Genomic DNA, 27,285 nt, shown 5'->3' with positions numbered 1-27,285 from the left:
ACAGAGAAACCAAGCACTATATACATGAAAAAAAAACTGGTAACCACTTGTGTAAATAAACTATGCAATAAATCACTAATGAAAGTTACGAAACATACCGTCCCGGTACTTATCGGATGAGATGCAGAAGACCACTGACCAGCTGAGCAACTAGTCGGTTCGCCAGTTAGCCGGTTCGCCGAACTGACAAATTTGCGTGAGCCGGTTCTAGCGAATAGGTAAGAACCGGCTGAATCCCACTACTGTATATATATATATATTTATATATATATATATATATATGTATTCATATGTATATATATATATATATATATATATATATATATATATATATATATATATATATGAATCAAATCAGCCATACTGAGTCCACTGCTGAACAAAGGCCTCCTTCATACCATTCCATGATTCATGCAACCGTGCCATCCTCTGCCACATCACTCCTGCAAACTTCTCAATCTTGTCTCTCCACCTCCTGCCTGGACTCCCTCTTCCACGCTTCCAGTCTTGCAGCGTCCACTCAGTAACACACTTGCTCCATCGTTCATCAGTCATTCGCACTAACTTATCTGCCCAATTCCACTTCCTCTCTTTCACTGCCTCAAAATATATATATATATATATACAGGTAGTCGTCGACTTGCGACTGCAATTGGTTCCGACCGACTAGTTGTAACTCGATTTGGTTGTATGTCAGACACATGCTAAATTCCCATAGGAATAGTAGACTCTTAAAGTCATTATTTACCCACATTTTCTTAAATATAATATATATATATATCATCATATTTAAGTCATATTTAGTACCATTCAGGAAATCTTCCATCCAGTTTAGTAGGTTGCCTTGTATCCCTGTTTTCCAATAATTTTCATAATTTTTAGTGTGGTACTTTGTCGAAGGGTTTCTGTAAGTCTAGGAAAGCACAATCAGCCCATCCATCCCTTTCTTGTATATCTATTAGTCTCGGGTAAAAACAGATTAAATTTGTGGTACATGATCTTCCCTGTCTAAATCCAAATTGTCTTGGGTTTATTACATACTTTTCTTCCAGGTGTTTTACCCATCTATTCTTGATAATTTCCTAAGAATTTTGGTTAGGGAGAGTGGTCTGTAATTAGTTGGTTCTTCCTTGTTTCCTCCTCTATATACTGGTACAATGTTGGCAATTTCCCAGTCCTTTGGTATTTTTGCTTCTTTGAGTGTGCATCTTATCATGTTGTATATTTTGTCCACTAGTTATTCTTTGCATTCTTTTAGTATCCAGTTTACTATTCCACCTGGGCCGGGCAAGTTGCTAATGTCCAGTTTTGTTAATTGCTTCATCATTTCTTTTTGTGTTATTATTATTTCCCTCATGGGGGGAGATTGCACTTCGCTTCCTGTCCCAATGCTGTACTTTTTCTCTAGTGAAAACTGATTTGAAGTGATTGTTCAAGACTTCAGCAATTTCTAGATCTTTTGTGTATTCTATATTTCCTTGGCGTAGTTTCACCATTTCCTGTTTATCTTTAAGTTTACCATTCAGATATCTATAGAATAGTTTGGGTTGATCCTTGCATTTTTCTGCACATTTTTAAATATTCATTTCTATAGTTTATATATATATATTTGCCATTTCCTTTCCTTTTTTTTTTTTTTTTTTTTTCTCCATCTTTTCCAAGCTTTGTCTCTTTTGCCTTTGCCTCCCTGCATCTTCCATTGAACCAGCATTTAATGTACACCCTCTCTTGTTTTTGTCTTGGTACATACCTATTCACCTCTTTATTATAGATTTCCATCAAGATTGCCCCTTTCTCTTCCACTTTGGTCTCTTCAATTTCATTTCTCTCTATATTTCTTTACTTCAACCTCTATTAGTATGTGGTCACTCTTTCCAAATCGTCTTTAGTATTCAATTTTATCCACAATTTCAGGTTCTGTAGTAAATATTAAATCTAGTCTCAACAGTTCTTCATTACTTTATAGCTGGTATTTTCTTTTACCCATTGTGCCATTGTATGTTCTATAGTCATGTCAAGTAATGCATTTCCCCATAGATCCTCTCCCCCACTAATCATCTTCTCTATGGTTTCAATTCTTAACAATTTTTTGTGTGGTACTTTGTCAAAGGCTTTTTGTAAGTCTAGGAAACCACAATCAGCCCATCCATCCTTTCTTGCATATCTATTAGTCTTTTGTAGAAACAGATTAAGTTTGGTACATGATCTTACCTGTCTGAATTCAAATTGTCTCATACATACATATACCAAGGCTTTTTCCCCCTTAAAAGGGAGGTAGCCAAAAAGGGAAAGGCATAAAATCATTTCCACCCATTCCATCCCTGAATACACTCCACACCCCTCCACCCTCCCTCTTATCTTAGCACCTTCTGGATAACGGGTCATCCCTGCACCTTGTCCACTGCCCAGGGTCAGAAGCAGTGTCGCAAGACACAGCACATCCACAGTAAGGCCGCTTCATTAAATCGGCGACCCCCCCCTCTCCGTCCCCCCATTGCATAAAAGGAGAAGACGGGGAGAAATCCCTTCAGGCTGTGTCAAATTTTGCTCACACATACTACCTCACCCCCCATTCCACATCATGCTCACATCATCATCCATATACAACCATTCTCCATTCACCCCTGTCTTCTGTCCTCTCCCATCCTTCCTCAACAGACATTCCTCTCTTCCCCAAAGCCCCCTTCACCCCATCCATCCACCTCATCCTAGGACGTCCCCTCATGTTCACTCCCTCCACATCTGCCTTCCATACCTCTTTTACTAGTCTTTCTTCACTCATTCTTTCCATGTGTCCAAACCATCCTAATACTCTTTCATCAACCCTATCTCCCAGCTCCCTTTCCACCCCCGTTCTTCTCCTCACCTCCTCATTTCTCACTCTATCTAGCCTAGTAACCCCCATCATACTTCTCAGACACCTCATCTCAAACACATTCAAACTCCTTTTCTCTTCCTCTCTTATGTTCCATGTTTCTGCCCCATATAGTGCTGTTGGCACAATCACTCCTTCATACAGTTTCCTCTTAGCATCCATTCCCAAATGTCTATTCCTCATTACACTCTTTAATCCACTAAGGCATTTACTCGCTTCTCTCAATCTACATTCTACCTCCACTTTCACTCCACCTTTTCCTGCCACATCTGCACCCAAGTATCTAAAACTATCCACTTCCTCCAGTCACTCTCCCTTAATGCTCACTTCCAGACTACTGCCACTTTCACCCCTTGTACATCTCATCACCTTACTTTTACCCACATTTATCTTTAGCTTTCTTCTATCACATACTCTCCCAAACTCTGTCACCAACTTCCTCAATACCTCCTCCGATTCTGCCACAAGCGCAGTGTCGTCCGCAAACAACAACTGGCTCACCTCCCACTTTTCTCCATTCTCTTTAACCATTTCCAATCCCTGTCCCACTCAGGTTTATTATATTTTCTTTCAGGAGGTTTATCCATCTATTCTTGATCATTTTTTCACAAATTTTGGCTACAGTGCTTGTAAGGGGCACTAGTCTGTAATTTGTTGGTTCTTTGTTTCCTCTATATATTGGTACAATATTGTCATTTTTCCAGTCTTTTGATATTTTTCCTTCTTTGAGTGAGCAACTTATGTTATATATTTTGTCCATTAATTCTTTACATTTTTTTAGTATCCAATTTGCAATTCTTCTAGGGCCGTGTGATTTTGTGACATCAAGGTTCATTTGTTGATCCACTGTTTCTTTGTGTTATTGTTATTTTCCTCATGGGGGGTGATCGCACTTCAATTCCTTCATCCCAATGCTGTACTTTTTCTTTAGTGAAAACAGACTTCAAGTGGTTGTTATGACTTCAGCAATTTCTAAATCTTCTGTATATTCTATATTTCCATGGCATAGTTTCACCATTTCCTGTTTATTTTTAAGTTTGCCATTTACATATCTATAGAATAGTTTGGGTTGAGCTTTACATTTTTCTATTATGTCTTTTTTGTAGTTTCTTTTTTCTTCTCTGCTCACTTTTACATATTCATTTCTATGGTTGATATATATCTGCCACTTTCTAGGTTTTATCTTTTTCCCATCTTTTCCAAGTTATATCTGTTCTTTCACCTCACTGCATCCTCTGTTGAACCAGCACTTAATGTGCACTTTTTCCTGTTTCTGTCTTGGTACATATTTATTCACTCCTTCATTATAGGTTTCCATCAAAATCATCCATTTCTCTTCCACTTGTGTCTCTTTGAAAAAGTTTTCCCAATTTGCATTTTGAAAGAACTTCTTAAGTTTCACAAGGTCTGTTTTGTTGTACATAAGTCTTCCTTTTCAGTATTTCTCATTTCTCTCTATATTTCCCCCTTTAGTTCAACCTGTATTAGTATGTGGTCACTCTTTCCAAATGGTGTCTTGTATTCAATTTTATCCACAATTTCTGGTTCTGATGTAAATATTAAAATTGGTATTGATAGTTCATTGCTTCTATATCTGGTATTTACTTTTACCCATTGTGTCATTGTATGTTCTATAGTCATGTCAAGTAATATATTTCCTCATAAATCCTCTTTGCCTTTCACTGTGACCTCTTCCCAACAGATTTTCTTGCAGTTAAAATCTCCCCTAAGTACCAGGTTACCTCCATCCTTCAGTATCTTGTTTAATGAATGCCTTGTATCTTCTAACATTTTTGAATGCTCACCCTCTTTCCAAGAGCCTGTTTTTGAGGGTACATCAATCACCACAAACTTTCTACTTTTCATATCCTGTCTTCAACTTTTATCATGATCAATTCCACACTGTTTTTACCCTCTGTAACCTTCATCACATTTAAGTTTTTCTTGGCCAAAAACATGATTCTTCCTCACTGTTCCTCGTTTCTGTTTTTAATCTAATAATTATATAACCCATGTCCAACACTATTTGGTGGTAGTGGACACCTTAATTTCATCTCCACAATTCCCATTATGTCTGGTGTTTCTGCTAACAAGTAATCATTTAGTTCACTCAATCCTGAGATTAATCTGTCTATATTAGTATGGGCTACTTTTAATTATTTTTCCTTCCCATCCTGTCTTCTGTTCCTTTTGTTTTGCTTACCATGGTATACCATTTTCTCAGCCTCATGTTTAAGACTTCAATAGAACTCCTTGCTTTCGGTCTCCATTATTTTCATGTGTTTTTTTTTTTTCCCCTTTAGCTTCATCTCTTAGTGTCTTCTTTCCCTATCATTCATTTCTCTTTTTATCTATATATTGTTGTAACATTCACTCTGCTAACTTATCTAATTTTGCCAGTATGTCTTCTGCTACCATTTGTGATCTTAGTTTTATATTTCGGGGTTGATTTCTTTTAGAATATTGTCCTATTCCATATACTTCTATTTTTATTTCTACTTCTTGGTCATCTTGTACTTCTTTTAAAATTGTTTTTGCCATTTTTTCTGCTTTTTCCCCTTTTAATCCATTTACTACAATACACTTTTTCTAACTGCTGTATCTCTGACCGAATTCAATTTTTCTTTGATTACTTGAATAAGTGCGTCCTTTGCATTTTCCTGCATCTGTTGTTGTACTATTTCTTTAAAAACCATCTCTTCATTTTCTCTGTTTTCATTCCATTTCTTAATCTTCTGCAAATTCTTATCATCTAAGTTTTCTTCAGTTCTTTCAGACATTGCCTGTATTTTGTGATTTGCCTTTTTTTTTAAGTTCTCACTATGGGTGGTAGCATTTTCATCTTTTCATTTTCACATTTAACTTCAATTAGTTCTTTTTTAATTCAACTTATTATTTACTTCAGAATTATTATTCTTTAGTTCACATACCTCTCTATTGACTTCAAAACAGTCTTTCCTTAAAATAACATCTCTTTCCTTAATTCCATGAATTCTCTCTCTCACACAAGTTTCTATTAAAATTCATCTCCTTTTCCATGTCTGTGATTCGACTCAAATTTCTTTTTTCGTACTTAACCAAAGCCAGAAAAAGGTTCATCGCCATACAGCCTACCAACCCCTCTGGGGTTTCAAAGCCTCTATTTACATTCAGTTTCAGTATAGAGCCTCCAGAGGACTGCGTTTATATCCACATCTGAATCAAACTCATTGTTGTTTTTTACTGATCTGCCTTGGTTCCCTTGCATTTTCTCACAATGGACATGTTCAAGACTGCACAGAGATTTTTTTGGGCAACCACAAGTGCTCCCCCCCTCCCACTGTCTATGTGCATATGTGTGTGTACTATTACCAACTCACCTCATTGACACCCTTGTATGGTCCAATAGTAGCCACAGTTCCTCCTTGCACAAGAACATAGCAATTAGTAAGAAGTTCCAAGGCCTTCAGAGTGGTTCCGTTAGCTCCTATCAGCCTTTGCCTCCTTTTAACAAATCTTTCCTTATTCTGCACCATGTTTCGAATCTGACAAAGGTTGGACAAGAGATATCATTCACACATGAAAAGTAAATAAATAAAAAGAAATTACTCTGAAACTTATTCTCTAAAATTTGGAAATCTCCAATATCAAAATGAAACAAAAAGTTCTGAAATCTTGAAAAATTTAGTTCTCATCACTTCCTATTATTCTGGTATAATTTTGGAAGACACTATCATTCTGAATATTGGAAATTCCAAAATTTAAAGAATCAGAGTATAGAACTATCTGTACTAAGAAGATACATACAAAGTAGGTCAGTATGTGTATCAGGTTCAGAAATCTTCACTTACTTTTATAATCTCATGTGTATTCCCATCCTTGAGAACCTTGATGGCTTGTTCCACAGGAACTGACCTCCCAAGTAATATTATAATGGCCCTGGCTTTCAAAATAATGGCTGGATCCCAGGTCTTCCTCGTAGTATATACACTCATTCTGCCTTCCACAACGTCGAGGTCACACTTAACACCATATTCCTGCAGATACAAACACTCATACTCATTTGGAAATAAAGACAATAAAAGTTCTGTAAATATTAAAGTAATTCATCTGTAATTTCAGGACACTATTTGTAGGAACTCAGCAGCAAACAGAAAGTTAGCAAGAGCAATCAGATTCATAGACATCTGAGCTAAAGAGATCAAGTCCCAACCAAAAGAGTTGGACCTCAAATGGAAGCACAAGACTATATTTCCTTCACATTCTCTCATCAGGAGAGCTGAAAACCAGCACCTACTATCACATTAACACCGGATATACATTCCAATGTTTCTTCCAAGACAGATCTATGGGATGGTATAAAGACCACTGCCAGAGGCTGTGGGCCTACAGGTTTCTCATCAGTGAAACTTGAGGCAACAAATATTACTCTATTTATCATAACAGGTAAGGCCACCCGTCTTATATGGGGGAAGAGGCCTTATAGTATATGTATGCGTAACAGATAATACTGGGGCCAATGACAGGCACCTGAATGTGGTGGTTCTGCAAGATGGACAGCCTAAGATTTCTATCAACTTCAACTGTATTTCCTAAACTTTTTCAAACAAGGAGTGATGACAACCAGTAACTGCTCCCTTTACCCCTACCACTTTCAGCTGGTAACATAAAAACAGTCCCACACTAATACAACAGAGACAAGTCCAAAGTTTCTCTTCCCAGGTAGATCTGTGAGAGGGCCCAGGGACCATTCCCAACCAGTGTGGAGTTATGGGTTTTCCACTTAGTGAAACTTAAGGCAACAACTGATTAAATTAAAAGGTAATATTTATTCTTTCCGTCTGGGGTATTGGCTGCTTGTTATTGTGGCAAAGTAGCATGCAGTTGATACTTTAGGGTCTATATGGGGCACCCCTATGAACCAGAGCCACACATCATTTTGTCTATGATAGAGGAAATCTCTTCATAGAGAAATGATGACACTATTATACTACGACTGTCCCTCCGTTATGCTGTCCCCCATCCCCTTGTTGCTGTCCTGTACCATTTCTCTGAGTATTCATTTTCTGCTGTGGGGGAATTCCCTATGGTGGGGGAAGGAATATTGCCACCAAGTATTTCCACTTGGATCGTAAGAGGCGAGAAGAAAGGGATGGGGAGTGGGACCAAGCATCCTTCTCCTTGTAGCCCCACAGGGGTCATTCCTAAATGAAAAAGTAAAGGCATAAGAGGGTCTGGGAGTTTTCCGACCAGCACCCTAAGGTTTGGGTCTTTTAATGTGCGTGGATGTGGTACAAATGAGAGTAAAAGGGAAGAGATAGGTAGTATGTTTGTGAGAAGAAAGATGGATGTGTTGGCTTTGAGTGAAACTAAGTTGAAAGGGAAGGGTCAGTGTAAGTTTGGGAGTGTAAGTGGGAGGTTATCAGGAGTGAAGAGAGGGCGAAGGAGGGAAGGGGTGGCTATTCTAGTAAGTGAAGAGATAGGTAAACGGGTAGTGGAGTGGAAGGAGGTTTCTTCAAGGATAATGTGGATGAAGGTGAAACTGGGAAAGGAGATCTGGGCCTTTGTAAGTGCATATGGGCCTGGCAGTGAGAAGAGTGTAGAAGAAAGGGAGGCCTTTTGGATAGATTTAAATGAGTGCATAGAGGATTTAGGGAGAAATGTCAATGTAATAGTACTGGGAGACCTTAGCCACTTCCATACAGTGACGCCTACATAGGCAGCATGAGAAGCAAGTGGGTACTCGATGATGCCGATGTCGGCATCTTTATTATATTTATTGTAGTCGTACCTATGTAATCTCCATTCTCTCTAAACTGGCTTCATCAATTTTCAATGGTTATCAAAATACACGGATGAAAGTGAATAAACGATTGAGCACTGACTTTATTTTTTATAATGCGATTATTATGACGCAACATCGCACATCAGGCAGCTAATGCTGCCAGACGTGCAATGTGTCCCGGAGTGAAGAGGTTAATGCTAGGGTATGAAATGGTCCAATTGATGGAGTGGTTGGGAAATGTGGAGTTCCAGGAAAGAATTGTAGTGGAGAGTTGATGGTGGAAATGTGTCTAGCAAGAGAGTTGATTATAGCAAATACAGTGTTTCGGAAGAAAGTCAAGCATGAGTACAAATGGGAGAGGGTGGTGGAGGGAAGGGTGGTAGACAGAGCGTTGATGGATTATGTAGTGGTAAATAGGACTATGATAGGAAGAGTTAAGGATGTACATGTGCTAAGGGGAGAGGGTGGGGGAATATCAATCATTTTTTGGTGAAAGGTAAGTTGAGAGTGGAGGATAGATGGAGAAAGAGAAAAGGGACAAAAGAAAGGGAGGTTCTTGGAGTGAACTCTATAAACGAAAAGGAAAAGGAGTACAAGAAGAAGCTGAAGGAGGAGTGGGAGGGAGTGAAGGATAGGGTAGAGCTAGGTGTGGAGGAGGAATGGGGATGGTTCAAGGAGGGAGTCATAAAGTGTGCAAGGATGGTGTGTGGAACAAGAAGGACAGGAGGAAATAGAAGAAAGGTGTAGTGAATGGTGGGATGAGGAAACAAAGAAGGTTGTAGATGAGAAGAAGCGAGCTTTCACAGATTGGTTACAAAATAGGACGTGGGAGTCATATGAGAGGTACAAAGAAAAGAAAAGAAGTAAAGCAAAAGGTAAAGGAGGCAAAGAGGAGAGCAGATGTGAAGTGGGGTAAGAGTATGACAGAAAATTTTGAAAGTAATAAAAAGATATTTTGGAAAGAAATTAAGAGAGGAAGAGGAGGCGAATCAAGTAGAGAAGAAAAGGTAAAAGGTGCAGATGGAGAGATGATAATGGAGGAGAAGGCAGTAAGGGGAAGATGGGCAGAGTATTTTAGGGAGTTGCTAAATGTGAAGGAGGATAGGGAGGGAAAGATAGTTGCAGTGGGAAATGCTAAGAAAATGAGAGTGATGAGTGAGGAGAATGGAGGAGTAATAAGGAAGGATGAAGTGAAGGCAGTTGTTAAGATGATGAAAGCAGGTAAGGCACCTGGTCTGGATGGATGCCATGCAGAGTGTCTAAAAAAAGGAGGTACAGTGATGGTGGACTGGCTGGTGAGGTTATTTAATGTTTGCTGGAGAGAGGGTAGAGTCCCGGAGGACTGGAGGAGTGCCTGTATAGTTCCACTTTACAAGGGAAAAGGGGACAAGTGTGAATGTAGTAGTTTCAGAGGGATTAGCTTGTTAAGTGCAGTTGGGAAGGCTTATGGGAGGATCTTGATTGAGAGGATTAGGAGAGGAACAGAGGGAGTAATTGGTGAGGAACAGTGTGGATTTAGGATGGGTAGAGGTTGTGTAGATCAGATCTTTGTGGTAAGACAGATATGTGAGAAAGCTATAGGAAAGGGGAAGGATGTTTTTTTGGGCTTTTATGGATCTGGAAAAGGCTTATGATAGGGTAGACAGAAAGGCACTGTGGGAGGTTATGCAGATATATGGGATAGGAGGAAAGCTTCTAGGAGCTGTCAAGAGTTTTTATGAAAGTAGTAGAGCTTGTGTCAGGATTAGAAATGGAGAGAGTGAGTGGTTTGAGGTAAAGGTGGGACTTTGTCAAGGATGCGTTATGTCGCCCTGGCTGTTCAACTTATACATGGATGGGGTAGTGCGAGAGGTAAATGCAAGGGTAGTGGGTCAGGGATTGGAGATGGTTAAAGAAAATGGAGAAAAGTGGGAGGTGAGCCAGCTGTTGTTTGCTGACGACACTGCGCTTGTGGCAGGATTGGAGGAGGGATTGAGGAAGTTGGTGACAGTTTGGGAGAGTATGTGATAGAAGAAAGCTAAAGATAAATGTGGGTAAATGTAAGGTGATGAGATGTACAAGGGGTGAAAGTGGTGGTAGACTGGAGGTGAGCATTAAGGGAGAGCGACTGGAGGTGAGCATTAAGGGAGAGCGACTGGAGGAAGTGGATAGTTTTAGATACTTGGGTGCAAATGTGGCAGGAAAAGGTGGAGTGAAGGTGGAGGTAGAATGTAGATTGAGAGAAGTGAGTAAATGCCTTGGTGGATTAAAAAGTGTAATGAGGAATAGACATTTGGGAATGGATGCTATGAGGAGACTGTATGAAGAAGTGATTGTGCCAACAGCACTGTATGGGGCAGAAACATGGAACATAAGAGAGGAAGAGAGATGGAGTTTGAATGTGTTTGAGATGAGGTGTCTGAGAAGTATGATGGGGGTTACTAGGCTAGATAGAGTGAGAAATGAGGAGGTGAGGAGAAGAACGGGGGTGGAAAGGGAGCTGGGAGATAGGGTTGATGAAAGAGTATTAGGATGGTTTGGATACATGGAAAGAATGAGTGAAGAAAGACTAGTAAAAGAGGTATGGAAGGCAGATGTGGAGGGAGTGAACATGAGGGGACGTCCTAGGATGAGGTGGATGGATGGGGTGAAGGGGGCTTTGGGGAAGAGGGGAATGTCTGTTGAGGAAGGACGCGAGAGGACAGAAGACAGGGGTGAATGGAGAATGGTTGTATATGGATGATGTTGTGATGCATGAGGTGGAATGGGCGGGGGGATGGGGGGTGAGGTAGTATGTGTGAGCAAAATTTGACGCAGCCCGAGGGGATTTCTTCCCGTCTTCTCCTTTTATGCATTGGGGGGACAGAGAGGAGGGGTCGCCGATTTAATGAAGCGGCCTTGCTGTGGATGTGCTGTGTCTTGCAACAATGCCTCTGACCCAGGGCAGTGGACAAGGTGCAGGGATGACCCGTCATCCAGGAGGTGCTAAGATAAGAGGGAGGGTGGAGGGGTGTGGAGTGTATTCAGGGATGGAATGGGTGAGAATGATTTTATGCCTTTTCCTTTTTGGCTACCTCCCTTTTAAGGGGGAAAAAGCCTTGGTATATGTATGTATGTATGTATGTAATATTCATTCTTCAAAGGGTATCCAGTCAAAATTGCCCTGGTTAATAATGGCCCCCCGTTCTAAGTACCAAAATGGTCCCACTGTTTATATACATCATTACTGGATCACCTACTGGCACTGAGGAATAATCGAGTTGAAAACCATTTCAATATATAAGAATTATATTATTTCGAGTATTGTTTTCTCCATTTGTTTATCCTCCATCTTATTTATTCACCTCCATCTTCATAAGGGATGTGTCCGATTCCATGAGACATTCCCAAGTATTTCCTTTGCAAAGATATACAGGTTGAGGGAAAACACCATTTATTTGCCATTGAGAAAATGCTAGACCTGCTGAGCTGATAAAAAGCATGATACATTTAATATAATATCTATTATTGTTAGATCTAGAAGATAGGCTTAGACTATAATTAATATTCAAATCAGACAATACTTAACTATTGGTCTATGCAGTACTTAACCTCTTCAATACAAGTCAAATTCTCGCACACAGCATCAGATGCCTGAGGTACGATGAATGATGCATCACAATACCTGCATTATTAAATATAAAGTCACTGCAGTATTACTCATTTTCTTTCACAGAGTAATAATAAACACAGGAAACGAGATCAAACTGGTTCACAGAATTTGGGGCAACTCAGCTACATACATACATACATACATATACCAAGGCTTTTTCCCCCTTAAAAGGGAGGTAGCCAAAAAGGGAAAGGCATAAAATCATTCCCACCCATTCCATCCCTGAATACACTCCACACCCCTCCACCCTCCCTCTTATCTGAGCACCTCCTGGATGACAGGTCATCCCTGCACCTTGTCCACTGCCCTGGGTCAGAAGCAGTGTCGCAAGACACAGCACATCCACAGCAAGGCCCCTTCATTAAATCGGCGACCCCCCCCCCTCCATCCCCCCATTGCATAAAAGGAGAGGACGGGGAGAAATCCCTTCGGGCTGCGTCAAATTTTGCTCACACATACTACCTCACCCCCAACCCCACCACCCATTCCACCTCATGCAATCACAACATCATCCATATACAACCATTCTCCATTCACCCCTGTCTTCTGTCCTCTCCCGTCCTTCCTTTGTGAGAAGAAAGATGGATGTGTTGGCTTTGAGTGAAAGTAAGTTGAAAGGGAAGGGCAAGTGTAAGTTTGGGAGTGTAAGTGGGAGGTTATCAGGAGTGAAGAGAGGGTGAGGGAGGGAAGGGGTGGCTATTCTAGTAAGTGAAGAGATAGGTAAACAGGTAGTGGAGTGGAAGGAGGTTTCTTCAAGGATAATGTGGATGAAGGTGAAACTGGGGAAGGAGATGTGGGTCTTTGTAAGTGCATATGGGCCTGGCAGTGAGAAGAGTGTAGAAGAAAGGGAGGCCTTTTGGATAGATTTAAATGAGTGCATAGAGGATTTAGGAAGAAATGTCAATGAGGATAGATGGAGAAAGAGGAAAGGGACAAAAGGTAGGTAGGTTCTTAGAGTGAACTCTTTGAATGAAAAGGAAAAGGAGAAGGAGTACAAAAAGAAGCTGAAGGAGGAGTGGGAGGGGGTGAAGGATAGAGTAGAGCTAGGTGTGGAGAAGACTCAGCTACAACTACAAATAAATATAATCAAGACGTCAACACCAGCATCATCGTATACCCACTCGCTCCTCATGACACTTAACATTGGCATTACAAACGCACAAACTGAACTTGACAAATTGCAAATTTTGAGTAGTTTTTTAGAAAAATAATATGTAAAACATAAGAAAAAAAATATTCACCAAAGGACTGGCTCCACATGCCAAATGCTGAATACATTATCATTTGTAAAGAGTATAATATGAGAGTCCTTCAGTTTTAAATATTTTCATTTTCATGTATTTGTTACTTTTTCATTTGGAAACATTCACAAATGATACAATTTTACATGTAACATATGTAAATATCATGTTTATTTCTATCTATATATCAAGAGCTTTTTCACCCTTATAAGGGAGGTGTCAAAAGCACATACCCACTCCCATCCCCCAAACTTTCTGCCATCTCATCTTAGCTCCATTAGAAGCATGTTTATTTAAATCAATATTTTTTTGTAAATAATTCGATAGTCTTCTTATGCTCAGCCAAACAAATTTTTTAATGTATCAATACATATCCCTGTCTGGGGTATTGGCTGCTTATTATTGTGGCAAAGTAGCATGCAGTTGATACTTTAGGGTCTATATGGGGCACCCCTACAGACCAGAGCCACACATCATTTTGTCTATGATAGAGGAAAAATCTGTTCATAGAGAAATTATGACACTTTCATACTACGACTGTCCTCCGTTATGCTGTCCCCCAACCCCTTGTTGCTGTCCTGTACCATTTCTCTGAGTATTCTTTTTCTGTGGTGGGGGAATTCCCTATGGTGGGGGAAAAGAATACTGCCACCAAGTATTTCCACTTGGATCGTAAGAAGCGAGAAGAAAGGGATGGGGAGTGGGACCAAGCATCCTTCTCCTTGTAGCCCCACAGGGGTCATTCCTAAATGAAAAAGTAAAGGCATAAGAGGGTCTGGGAGTTTTCCGACCAGCACCCTACGGTTTGGATCATTTAATGTGTGTGGATGTGGTACAGATGAGAGTAAAAGGGAAGAGATAGGTAGTATGTTTGTGAGAAGAAAGATGGATGTGTTGGCTTTGAGTGAAACTAAGTTGAAAGGGAAGGGTGAGTGTAAGTTTGGGAGTGTAAGTGGGAGGTTATCAGGAGTGAAGAGAGGGCGAGGGAGGGAAGGGGTGGCTATTCTAGTAAGTGAAGAGATAGGTAAACGTGTAGTGGAGTGGAAGGAGGTTTCTTCAAGGATAATGTGGATGAAGGTAAAACTGGGAAAGGAGATGTGGGTCTTTGTAAGTGTATATGGGCCTGGCAGTGAGAAGAGTGTAGAAGAAAGGGAGGCCTTTTGGATAGATTTAAATGAGTGTATAGAGGATTTAGGAAGAAATGTCAATGTAATAGTACTGGGAGACCTTAATGCTAGGGTAGGAAATGGTCCAATCGATGGAGTGGTTGGGAAATGTGGAGTTCCAGGAAAGAATTGTAGTGGAGAGTTGATGGTGGAAATGTGTCTAGAAAAAGAGTTGATGATAGCAAATACAGTGTTTCGGAAGAAAGTCAAGCATAAGTACAAATGGGAGAGGGTGGTGGAGGGAAGGGTGGTAGATAGAGCGTTAATGGATTATGTAGTGGTAAATAGGATTATGATAGGAAGAGTTAAGGATGTACATGTGCTAAGGGGAGAGGGTGGGGGAATATCAGATCATTTTTTGGTGGAAGGTAAGTTGAGAGTGGAGGATAGATGGAGAAAGAGGAAAGGGACAAAAGAAAGGGAGGTTCTTAGAGTGAACTCTTTAAATGAAAAGGAGAAGGAGTACGAAAAGAAGCTGAAGGAGGAGTGGGAGGGAGTGAAGGATAGAGTAGAGCTAGGTGTGGAGGAGGAATGGGGATGGTTCAAGGAGGGAGTCATAAAGTGTGCAAGGATGGTGTGTGGAACAAGAAGGACAGGAGGAAATAGAAGAAAGGTGTAGTGAATGGTGGGATGAGGAAACAAAGAAGGTTGTAGAAGAGAAGAAGCGAGCTTTCACAGATTGGTTACAAAATAGGACGAGGGAGTCATATGAGAGGTACAAAGAAAAGAAAAGAAGTAAAGCAAAAGGTAAAGGAGGCAAAGAGGAGAGCAGATGTGAAGTGGGGTAAGAGTATGACAGAAAATTTTGAAAGTAATAAAAAGATATTTTGGAAAGAAATTAAGAGAGGAAGAGGAGGCGAATCAAGTAGAGAAGAAAAGGTAAAAGGTGCAGATGGAGAGATGATAATGGAAGAGAAGGCAGTAAGGGGAAGATGGGCAGAGTATTTTAGGGAGTTGCTAAATGTGAAGGAGGATAGGGAGGGAAAGATAGCTGTAGTGGGAAATGCTTAGAAAATGAGAGTGATGAGTGAGGAAAATGGAGGAGAAATAAGGAAGGATGAGGTGAAGGCAGTTGTTAAGATGATGAAAGCAGGTAAGGCACCTGGTCTGGATGGATGCCATGGGGAATGTCTGAAAAAGGGAGGTACAGTGATGGTGGACTGGCTGGTGAGGTTATTTAATGTTTGCTGGAGAGAGGGTAGAGTCCCGGAGGACTGGAGGAGTGCCTGTATAGTTCCTCTTTACAAGGGAAAAGGGGACAAGTGTGAATGTAGTAGTTTCAGAGGGATTAGCTTGTTAAGTGTAGTTGGGAAGGCTTATGGGAGGATCTTGATTGAGAGGATTAGGAGAGGAACAGTGTGGATTTAGGATGGGTAGAGGTTGTGTAGATCAGATCTTTGTGGTAAGACAGATATGTGAGAAAGCTATAGGAAAGGGAAAGGATGTTTTTTGGGCTTTTATGGATCTGGAAAAGGCTTATGATAGGGTAGACAGAAAGGCACTGTGGGAGGTTATGCAGATATACGGGATAGGAGGAAAGCTTCTAGGAGCTGTCAAGAGTTTTTATGATATTAGAGCTTGTGTCAAGATTAGAAATGGAGAGAGTGAGTGGTTCGAGGTAAAGGTGGGACTTCGTCAAGGATGCGTTATGTCGCCCTGGCTGTTCAACTTATACATGGATGGGGTGGTGCGAGAGGTAAATGCAAGGGTAGTGGGTCTGGGATTGGAGATGGTTAAAGAGAATGGAGAAAAGTGGGAGGTGAGCCAGCTGTTGTTTGCGAATGACACTGCGCTTGTGGCAGGATCAGTGGAGGGATTGAGAAAGTTGGTGACAGAGTTTGGGAGAGTATAGGTTAGAAGAAAGCTAGAGATAAATGTGGATAAAAGTAAGGTGATGAGATGTACAAGGGGTGAAAGTGGCAGTAGACTGGAAGTGAGCATTAAGGGAGAGCGACTGGAGGAAGTGGATAGTTTTAGATACTTGGGTGCAAATGTGGCAGGGAAAGGTGGAGTGGAGATGGAGGTAGAATGTAGATTGAGAGAAGTGAGTAAATGCCTTAGTGGATTAAAGAGTGTAATGAGGAATAGACATTTGGGAATGGATGCTAAGAGGAGACTATATGAAGGAGTGATTGTGCCAACAGCACTGTGTGGGGCAGAAACATGGAACATAAGAGAGGAAGAGAGAAGGAGTTTGAATGTGTTTGAGATGAGGTGTCTGAGAAGTATGATGGGGGTTACTAGGCTAGATAGAGTGAGAAATGAGGAGGTGAGGAGAACAGGGGTGGAAAGGGAGCTGGGAGATAGGGTTGATGAAAGAATATTAGGATGGTTTGGACACATGGAAAGAATGAGTGAAGAAAGACTAGTAAAAGAGGTATGGAAGGCAGATGTGGAGGGAGTGAACATGAGAGGACATCCTAGGATGAGGTGGATGGATGGCGTGAAGGGGGCTTTGGGGAAGAGGGGAATGTCTGTTGAGGAAGGACGGGAGAGGACAGAAGACAGGGGTGAATGGAGAATGGTTGTATGGTAGGATAGCCGAGCGGGTGTGTAGGCTGACCAAAACACCATTGTTGTTTTGTACTTTTATTATGTGCGTGTGTACGGAGGCAAAATATTCAACTATTGTACACTGATTAGCGAGCGCAAGGTAAGGAGATGGTACTCACTGTGAGGGCGATGCCGATGAAGTGTGTCCCCGCTTGTGTCCCGAGGTATGAGCGCTATGCCCCTGGCCGTCCGCAAATCCGCAGCCAATTGCAGTCGCTACGGGTCGTGTGCATAATGACCTGTGCCAATCACACACTGACCCGGCGACGCGACCTGGCTTGGGGGCGTGGACAGATGCGCAGATGCGCGACCCGAAAAAGGATGGCTCAGCCCGCGGCACAAGGGCACCGCGCATCGCCTCACGACAGTTGTATATGGATGATGTTGTGATTGCATGAGGTGGAATGGGCGGGGGGATGGGGGGTGAGGTAGTATGTGTGAGCAAAATTTGACACAGCCCGAAGGGATTTCTCCCCGTCTTCTCCTTTTATGCATGGGGGGACGGAGAGGGGAGGGGGGTCGCCGATTTAATGAAACTGCCTTGCTGTGGATGTGCTGTGTCTTGCGACACTGCTTCTGACCCAGGGCAGTGGACAAGGTGCAGGGATGACCCGTCATTCAGGAGGTGCTAAGATAAGAGGGAGGGTGGAGGGGTGTGGAGTGTATTCAGGGATGGAATGGGTGGAAATGATTTTATGCCTTTTCCTTGTAAGGGGGAAAAAGCCTTGGTATATGTATGTGTATCAATACATATTGGTTACTTAGCCAATGGCTCAGTAATTAATAATAGACCAGGGCCGTTTTGGAGATGGGAGATGGAGGAGGATAAACAAATGGAGAAAACAAGAGATTACAAAGGATTACAAAGGTGGAGCATGCTGACAGGAGACCTTTTGGTCCATAACTAGGTCGGATGTGAAAAAATAAATATATAATAATGATAAATAAATTAATAATGTAATAATATAGATAATAATAAATAAAATAAATAAGTGCATAGGTATAGTTAAATAATGAACAAACAGGTAAATAGTAAATAATAATAAATTGACATATAACTGATAATAAATGAGAATCAAACAAATAATAATACAGAAAAAAATACAAAATAAATGAGTCATTACAGCATCTTGCATATATATTTACTTAAGTGAATCTTAAAGCTTCAAACTGAACTACATTGCACTGCCTCTGCAGGAAATTTATTCCATTCATTCACTACACAGTTGGCAAAGTTGTTTCTACCCACTTCCAAATTAAATTTATTTCCTGACAGTTTGAGACCATTGTTTCGTCTGATTCTCATTCAGTGTGAAAATTTTGCCACTTTTGATGTTGTCAATTCCCTTTAAAATCTTAAAAACCTGTATCAAGTCACCTCTGATTCTATGCTTTTTTAGAGAAAACAGATTCATATGTTTTAGTTGATTTTCGTACGATTTATTTATTATATTTGGAATCAGTTTTGTGGCTCGTCTTTGTGTTTTCCAATCTGTCAATGTCTTTAATGAGATCAGGTGACCATACAGAAACAGCATATTCCAAATGTGGATGAACTAACAATTTATACAGCTTGTTAATGAGAGATGGACTTTTGAAGTCAAAAGAACATGCAATCAGTCCTAGAATCTTATTTGCTTTCTCAGAGGCTGAAATACACTGCTTGGATGATTTGAGATCGTTACTGATAATTACACCAAGATCCTTTTCACTATCCACTTTTGTTAACAAATTTCCAAATAACTTGTAATCATACTTACTGTTATTGTTACCTACTGATAATTACACCGAGATCCTTTTCACTATCCACTTTTGTTAATGAATTTCCAAATAACTTGTAATCATACTTACTGTTATTTTTACCTATGTGCATTACCTTGCATTTACTTATGTTAAATTTCATTAGCCACTTTTTAGACCATTGCTATAATCTAAATCTTCTTGAATATCTAATTGGTTTAAGTGATCATTTGACATTCTGCACAGTTTTGTATCATCAGCAAATTTGGAAATGATAGATTTTAGTCCATGGTCTCTATCATTTATACATACTATGAGTAAAAGTGGCCCAAGAACGGAACCCTGAGGAACTCCACTTGTAACATTTTTCCAACTTAATAGGCTACCACTTATTCCATGTGAAGCTAATTTAGTAAGTAGTCTTTTGTGGGAGACGGTATCAAAAGCTTTTGCAATCTAGATATATTAAATCTATATTGTTTCTTTTGTCATAATTCGAGATGTGTTGTAGAATTCAAGTCACGCAAGAATGTTTCCATCTGAATCCATGCTGGCTACCATTTATCAAATAGTCACTTTCTAAATGATGTTCGATAGCATCCCTGATGATAGTTTCCATAATTTTTCCTAGAACTGAAGTCAAACTAGGCCTACAGTTATTTGGTTTCTTTTTGTCACCTGCTTTGAATATGGGAGTAACATTAGCTAACTTCCATTCTCTTGAGACATCTCCGCATATGATGGATTTCTTGAAAATAATTTCTAACAGAACAACAATCTCATTTTTCATTTCCTTTAAGATTCTTGGATACCAATTATCAGGCCCTGTTGTTTTATTTTTATTAACTTTGAGTTTTTCTATACACCTTTTAATCTTTTCTTTTGTTATATTTACTGTAGTAAGTTCTCCCCGTCCTCTCCTTATATGCAAGGGGGGACGGAGAGGGGGGGTGGGAGGGTGGAGTGTATTTAGGGATGAAATGGGTGGGAGTGTTTTTATGCCTTTCCCTTTTTGGCTACCTCCCTTGGAAGGGGGAAAAAGCCTTGGTATATGTATGTAAGTTCACCCTAGACTTTTCACAGGTTTCAGTTTGGAGTTCACTTTGAGGTGTTTCGTTTACAAATACTGAGCTTAAATAATTGTTTAAAATATCACACATTCCTTAATTTGAATATTGAAGTTGACTGTCAGCAGATAATAGTGGGTCAATATAATTCCTAACAACCTTTTTATCTCTAATGAAACTATAGAATTCTTTGAGGTTCTCTTTGGATACATCAGCAATATTTATTTCATATTGTTGTTTTCATTTTTTTTAGTCATTTCTAAATCTCCCTGTATAGTTATTAGGTGCATCCAAGTACTTGTATTTCTTATAAGCCTGTCTCTTTTTAGCAATACTTTTTTCAGTTTCTTTGTCAAGCCATTTTGGGCAAGCTTGATGGGGGGGGGGGGGGTCCTGTCCTTAGATGGGACGTAAGTATGAATCATGTTAGTAAGCATATTTTGAAACATTTCCCACATCTGATCTACAGGTCTTCTGCTTAATTTTGCCTCCCAATCCATTCATACATCCTTGTCGAGCACTGTATATTTTGTCCTACACTGACATATTGCTCTACATTATTACTATACCCTATTCTGTTTTTCCCAGTACACTCTATTTCCCCTTCCCTTTGAGTTTCTACCCCAAAAAAGGAACTAGTTCATTACAAACTCCCACAATGAGGTTTGTAAGAACATCTTTGCCTCTGCGAGTAAGGTGGATCCCATCAGAAGCGTAAAGGTCATGACGCCTGGAAAAGAGATACTAAGGATCAAGAAAGTGGTATCCAATTTGCATGCACAATCATGATATCTTCTCATAGGTCCCTATCCCTATGGCTCTACTGTTCCAACTCAAGCCTACACAGATCCTTGGAGGGATCCCACAGACTATGCGACGGCTCCCACATTCCTTCACCTCCTGAAGGAGGTCCTTGTAATTCCGAACAAGTTCCTCTGATCTCACCCTACCCACATCGTTACTTCCCGTATGAACAATGGTAACCGTGTTCATCCGTCTTTGCTCCCTGATGGTCTGGGTACAATCAGCAATCCCACAGCCCAGTTGACATACAAGCTTGCAACGTCATTTAGTCTTCCACTGCAGGATGTCGTCATAGCCTCGTACCATGGAGTCCTCCACCACCAAGAACTCTTTATTTTCAGCCACCTCATCTTCCCACAGAGCAAAACAATTGGCTAGAGCCAGCAGTTGCTCCACAGGACACCCATCTACTTAAAACGGGCTCACAACAGTGCCAGAAGTGGAAGAGGTGGAATGCTCTTTGGGTTGTGGGGAAGATTCACTCTTCTCACAGAGCACACTCTTGAGAAAACGAATTTCCTCCTCACACATCCTGAGACGGTCCTCCAGGTTCACACAACATTCACAAGCCATTTTGCTCCTTCAGCATTACAAACGGCAAAGAGAAAATATAAATCACCAAAAATGGTCACTAAATAAACTAAATACATGAAGCTTACTCTGCTTACCTTATACTATTACTCCTACCTTTGGAGTACAGTAACGGACTACTGTTTTGATTCTAAATTAATAGAACACTACACTTTATTGTATACCAGTAACTGTATAGTACTATATATATATATAATTACAAAAAACAACATAATCACTTGTCACTATTTGAAGCTATAAACTTCAGAGGTATTCACTAGATGGTGTCTCGGCAGAAAAGGAGTTCTCTAGCTGAGGCCGCGGGGCAGACTGAGCTAAGGTCACAGAGCAGACTCACACCGAGGTCACAGAACAGACACTAGATATAATATAGGAATTATTTTTTGAAATGGTTTTTAACTCAGTTATTCTTCAGTGTCAGTAAAGAAGATTTATAAATAGAATAAAGCAGTTCTAAACATGCTAACCAAGTGTGGGGCCATTTTGACTCCCAGGGCCAATGTGACTTGACTGGATACAGTTTTGACTTGGCCAGGATAGTTTTGACCCATGGCCATTTTCACCAAGGGCTGTTTTGACTGGTAAGCCTTCATTGTAGCTGTTGCCAAACATTTATTCATCTCTATGGTGATCTTTTGGAATAGAAGTACATACATATATACAAATACTAAGGGCTTTTTCTCCCTTACAAGGGAAGTAGCCAAAGCCATACATACATAAACCAATAGTGGGGATGGAATCTACTCCCACCCATTCCATCCCCACATCCTCAACTCCCATTCGCCCCCCTTCCTCCATCATATCTTGGCTCCTCCTGGATGATGGATCATCCCTGCATCTCGCCCACTGCCCGTCAGAAGTTATGTAGCAAGATACAGCAAGGCCACTTTGTTTAACCTCTTCACTCCGGGGCACATCGCACGTCGGGCAGCATTAGCTGCCCGATGTGCGATGTTGCGTCATAATAATCGCATTATAAAAAATAAAGTCAGTGCTCAATCGTTCGTTCTCTTTCACCCGTGTATTTTGATAACCATAGAAAACTGATGAAGCCAGTTTAGAGAGAATGAAAATTACGTAGGTACGACTACAATAAATATAATCAAGATGGCGACATCGGCAACATCGAGTACTGTACCCACTTGCTCCTCATGCCGCCTACGTAGGTGTCACCGTATGGAAGTGGTTAATTGGCAACCTTACCCCTCTGTCCCCTCATGAAGAAAAGAAAACAGGGAGAAAACCCTTTGGGGGATGTCAAATTATTTTTCACACATCCTCCCTCACCCCCATCCCCCACCCACTCCCTTCTATGCATTACAGCATCATCTATATATAATCATTCTCCACTCACCCCTATCTTCTGTCTTCTCCCATCCTTCCTCAACAGACATCCCACTCTTTCTCAATGCCCTTTTTACCCCATCCATCCATCCATCTCATCCTTGGTCACCCCCTCATGTTCATTCCATCCAACTCTTCCTTCTATACTTCTTTACTAATCTTTCTTTACTCATTCTTTCCAAGTGTCCAAACCATCCCAATACTATTTCATCAACCCTATCTCCCAGCTCCCTTTCCACCCCTGTTCTCCTCACCTTCTCGTATCTCACTCTATCCTGCCTAGTAAACCCCATCATACTTCTCAGGCACCTCATGCTGATAGATACAAAGATGTCACAATAACAAAAGTATATGAAAAAGTTATCAAAAATAGATTGGTTAAACATCTGGAAGAAAAAAATATACTGAATCCAAAAACAATTTGGATTTAGACAAGGAAGATCATGTACAACAAACCTGATCTGCTTCTTCTCGATACTAATAGAAATAATACAAGAAAGGGATGAATGGGTGGACTGTGCTTTTCTAAATCTACAAAAAGCATTTGATAAAGTACCACACAAAAAACTAATAAGAAAAATAGAATCAATAAGTGGCATCAAAGGAAAATTATTAGAATGGATAGAAGACTTCTTGACTGGGCAGAAAATGAGGGTAGTAATGGGACCTTTCGCAGTGAGCGATTTGATACCAGACACCACCAGATTTTGTAATTCTTGCCGGAAAATAAATACTTTTTTGGGCAAGTTTTATAAGCTTACAGAGGTGTATCGTTGTACATTATTGTGTCTGAAATTTAAGTCAATTAATTTCATGATTGCAAATGGCATATAGCATTGTTTGAGCCTCTATATATAATTGCAGATATTCGTAAAACAGCCTATAATTGTATCAAGCCAAGCAATTTGTCATTTTCTACCAACTTCAATGGACATATATTGATATATACTTTCATTTGAATGCACCAAGCAATAGGCAAATCCATGTAATGTATAGAAAATATAATTTTGCATCGAAGACTTAATTTTTCAGGTACGATTAACATTTGTCTTTCTCTTACTTTTTCTTGAATCTGATGTGCAGTCTGCCATGGCACACGTAAAATTAGTCATATTTGTTTGAAAATAGCTCCCAGCAGATCTAAGAGGCTATTCTTTACACAAACGTCGCTATCTTTGCATGTTCGCCACCACTGTTATCTTTTATCTCACTGATTATCTTCATATACAGGACATGACAGTGATATCCATTATTTTTCAATACTCCAAGATAAAATGCACAAACCGAAATCAACATCCTCTTATTTTTACTGCTCATACTTACTTCAGTAAAAATAATTACCTATTTTTAGTTTTACCTTATAATTAAATTAACAAAAACTTATCACACACCAGTAAGTAAAAATTATAACATTAAGAGTCATGTTTTTAATTTTAAATACATTTATGCAGCAATTTATGTCGTATCTTTTTTTTAATATTGGTTTCCAAATTAGCTAGGTCACCCCTTTGCCTCGTGAAATCCGAGACAATTGAAAATTCTAGCGCTAATAGGAATCTACGAGCCTGACTGCAAAAGGTCCCATTAGAGACAAATACTCGACCTGGAAAGAAATGATAAGTGGTGTCCCGCAAGGTTCGGTATTGGCTCCAATCATGTTTGGCATATATATAAATGACATGGATGAAGGTGTGGAATGTTATATGAACTTCTTCGCAGATGATGCAAAAATACTAAAGACAGTAAGTAAAGAGGAAGATTGTGAATCACTACAGATAGACCTAGATAAAATCTGGAAATGGAATCAAAAGTGGGAAGTGAACGTTGACATCAAGAAGTGTAGTATAATGGAGTTTGGGAAAAGTAAAAATAGAATATCGAGAAATTATAAAATTGGTGAAGAAGTCAAAAAATGTGAGCTCAGAAAGGAAGCTAGGAGTAATAATCAGCAAAGGCATGTCACCAGACAAACATACCAGTAAAATAGTCAGAGCAACCTTCAATCTACTAAGGTCAATGAAAGTGTCATTTGATTATTTAGATGAGGAAATGATCAAGAAAATATTAGTTACACTGATATGACAACTGGAGTACGCTGCATCACTATGGACACCCAGTACTAAAAAGAATATAAAGAAATTAGAAAGAATACAAAGAACAACAACAAAGATGGCACCACCACTCTCCAAATTGATATGCATACAAAGATTTTCCAAACTGGAACTACCAACTTTGGGACAAAGAAGAGAAGAGAAAGATCTACTATTTATGGAATCATGAAAGGAATGGAAATCCTAGTGATGATTTATTAAAGTTGGACAACAGAAAAACAAGAGGACATGAAAAGAAACTCAAAAAGGATAATTATAGAAGAGATCTGAAAAAGAATAGTTTCCCACACAGAGTGTTGGATACCTGTAATAAATTAGATAAGGCAACAGAATGGGAGGTGAGCCAGCTGTTCTTTGCGGATGACACTGCGCTTGTGGCAGGATCGGAGGAGGGATTGAGGAAGTTGGTGGCAGAGTTTGGGAGAGCATGTGATAGAAGAAAGCTAAAGATAAATGGGGGTAAAAGTAAGGTGATGAGATGTACAAGGGGTGAAAGTGGCAGTAGACTGGAAGTGAGCATTAAGGGAGAGCGACTGGAGGAAGTGGCTAGTTTTAGATACTTGGGTGCAAAGGTGGAGTGAAGGTGGAGGTAGAATGTAGATTGAGAGAAGTGAGTAAATGTCTTGGTGGATTAAAGAGTGTAATGAGGAATAGACATTTGGGAATGGATGCTAAGAGGAGACTGTATGAAGGAGTGATTGTACCAACAGCACTGTATGGGGCAGAAACATGGAACATAAGAGAAGAAGAGAGAAGGAGTTTGAATGTGTTTGAGATGAGGTGTCTGAGAAGTATGATGGGGGTTACTAGGCTAGATAGAGTGAGAAATGAGGAGGTGAGGAGGAGAACAGGGGTGGAAAAGGAGTTGGGAGATAGGGTTGATGAAAGAATATTGGGATGGTTTGGACACATGGAAAGAATGAGTGAAGAAAGACTAGTAAAAGAGGTATGGAAGGCAGATGTGGAGGGAGTGAACATGAGGGGACGTCCTAGGATGAGGTGGATGGATGGGGTGAAGGGGGCTTTGGGGAAGAGAGGAATGTCTGTTGAGGAAGGATGGGAGAGGACAGAAGACAGGGGTGAATGGAGAATGGTTGTATATGGATGATGTTGTGATTGCATGAGGTGGAATGGGGGGTGATGTAGTATGTGTGAGCAAAATTTGATGCAGCCCGAAGGGATTTCTCCCCGTCTTCTCCTTTTATGCAATGGGGGGACGGAGTGGGGGGGTCGCCGATTTAATGAAGCGGCCTTGCTGTGGGTGTGCTGTGTCTTGCGACACTGCTTCTGACCCAGGGCAGTGGACAAGGTGCAGGGATGACCCGTCATCCAGGAGGTGCTAAGATAAGAGGGAGGGTGGAGGGGTGTGGAGTGTATTCAGGGATGGAATGGGTGGAAATGATTTTATGCCTTTTCCTTTTTGGCTACCTCCCTTGTAAGGGGGAAAAATCCTTGGTATATGTATGTAACAGAATGTGCAAACTCTATTCAAGAATTTAAGTACAAACTTGATGCTGATAGATACAAAGACGGGTCACTATGAGCATAGCTCCCTCCCATATAATACAACTAGATAAATACATTCAAACTCCTCCTCTCTTCCTCTATTATATTCCATTTTTCTGCCCCATACAGTGCTGTCAGCATAATCACTCTTTCATACAATCTCCTCTTAACACCCTTTCCCATTGTAAAGCAGAAATATACAGGCACTCCTCAAGTCCTCTGGCACTCTACTCTCTTTTAGACAAACATTAAACAACCTTAACAGCCAGTCCACCACCACTGTACCTCCCTCTTTTAGACACTCTGCATGACACCCATTTCACCCAAGTGCCTTACCTACTCTCATCATTTTAATATCTGCTTCCACCTCATCTTTTCTTATTTCTCTCCCATTTTTCTCATTCACCACTGTCATTTTTTTTTAGAAACTCCCACTGTAACTACCTTTCCCTCCCTATCATTCACATTTAGCAGCTCCCTAAACATACTCTGCTCATCTTCCTCTTAGCACCATCTTTTCCATTATCGTCTCTCCCTGCAGGATGGGAGGAAATAGGAGGAAGGGTAGTGAGTGGTAGGATGATGAAGCAAAGAAGGTTGTATAAGAGAATAAATGAGCATTCACAGATTGGTTGCACTTATGAGAGGTACAAAGAAAAAAGAAGAGAAGTAAAACATAAGATAAAGGAGGAAAAAAAGGGAGCAAATGTGAAATGGGGGAGGAGTATGACACAATTCTTTTTAAAGTAACAAAGAGATATTTTGGAAGGAAAGGCAGATCAAGTAGAGAAGAAAAAAAAATAAAAGGTGCAGATGAAATGGAAGTACCAGTAGTTAATGTACCAAGTGGTTACATACCGACATATCGTCAATTTCATATGCCTAAATTACA

At 40.3% G+C, this 27,285-nt stretch overlaps 1 protein-coding gene across 5 annotated transcripts in view; it reads right to left on the bottom strand.

Moving 5' to 3' along the window:
* The window catches only part of dbe (KRR1 small subunit processome component homolog dbe), a 51,508-nt gene that overhangs the window by 17,291 nt on the left and 6,932 nt on the right, over nt 1-27,285 (bottom strand). For 4 of the 5 annotated variants that reach the window (XM_076213792.1, XM_076213795.1, XM_076213791.1 and 1 more), the window contains exons 3-4: nt 6,706-6,891; nt 6,235-6,399 (exon numbers count right to left, since the gene is read on the bottom strand). In XM_076213792.1, the coding sequence (XP_076069907.1) occupies nt 6,235-6,399; nt 6,706-6,891 (351 nt within the window). The remainder of the gene's footprint in view (nt 1-6,234; nt 6,400-6,705; nt 6,892-27,285) is intronic. The other variant, XM_076213796.1, reaches the window with a different exon arrangement.

The sequence above is a fragment of the Oratosquilla oratoria genome, chromosome 32, assembly GCF_046742065.1.
Source record: "Oratosquilla oratoria isolate Oo_2021 chromosome 32, ASM4674206v1, whole genome shotgun sequence".
Lineage (NCBI taxonomy): Eukaryota > Metazoa > Arthropoda > Malacostraca > Stomatopoda > Squillidae > Oratosquilla > Oratosquilla oratoria.
The sequence above is the reverse complement of the archived record's forward strand: the minus strand, read 5'-3'. Positions and strand labels throughout refer to the sequence as shown.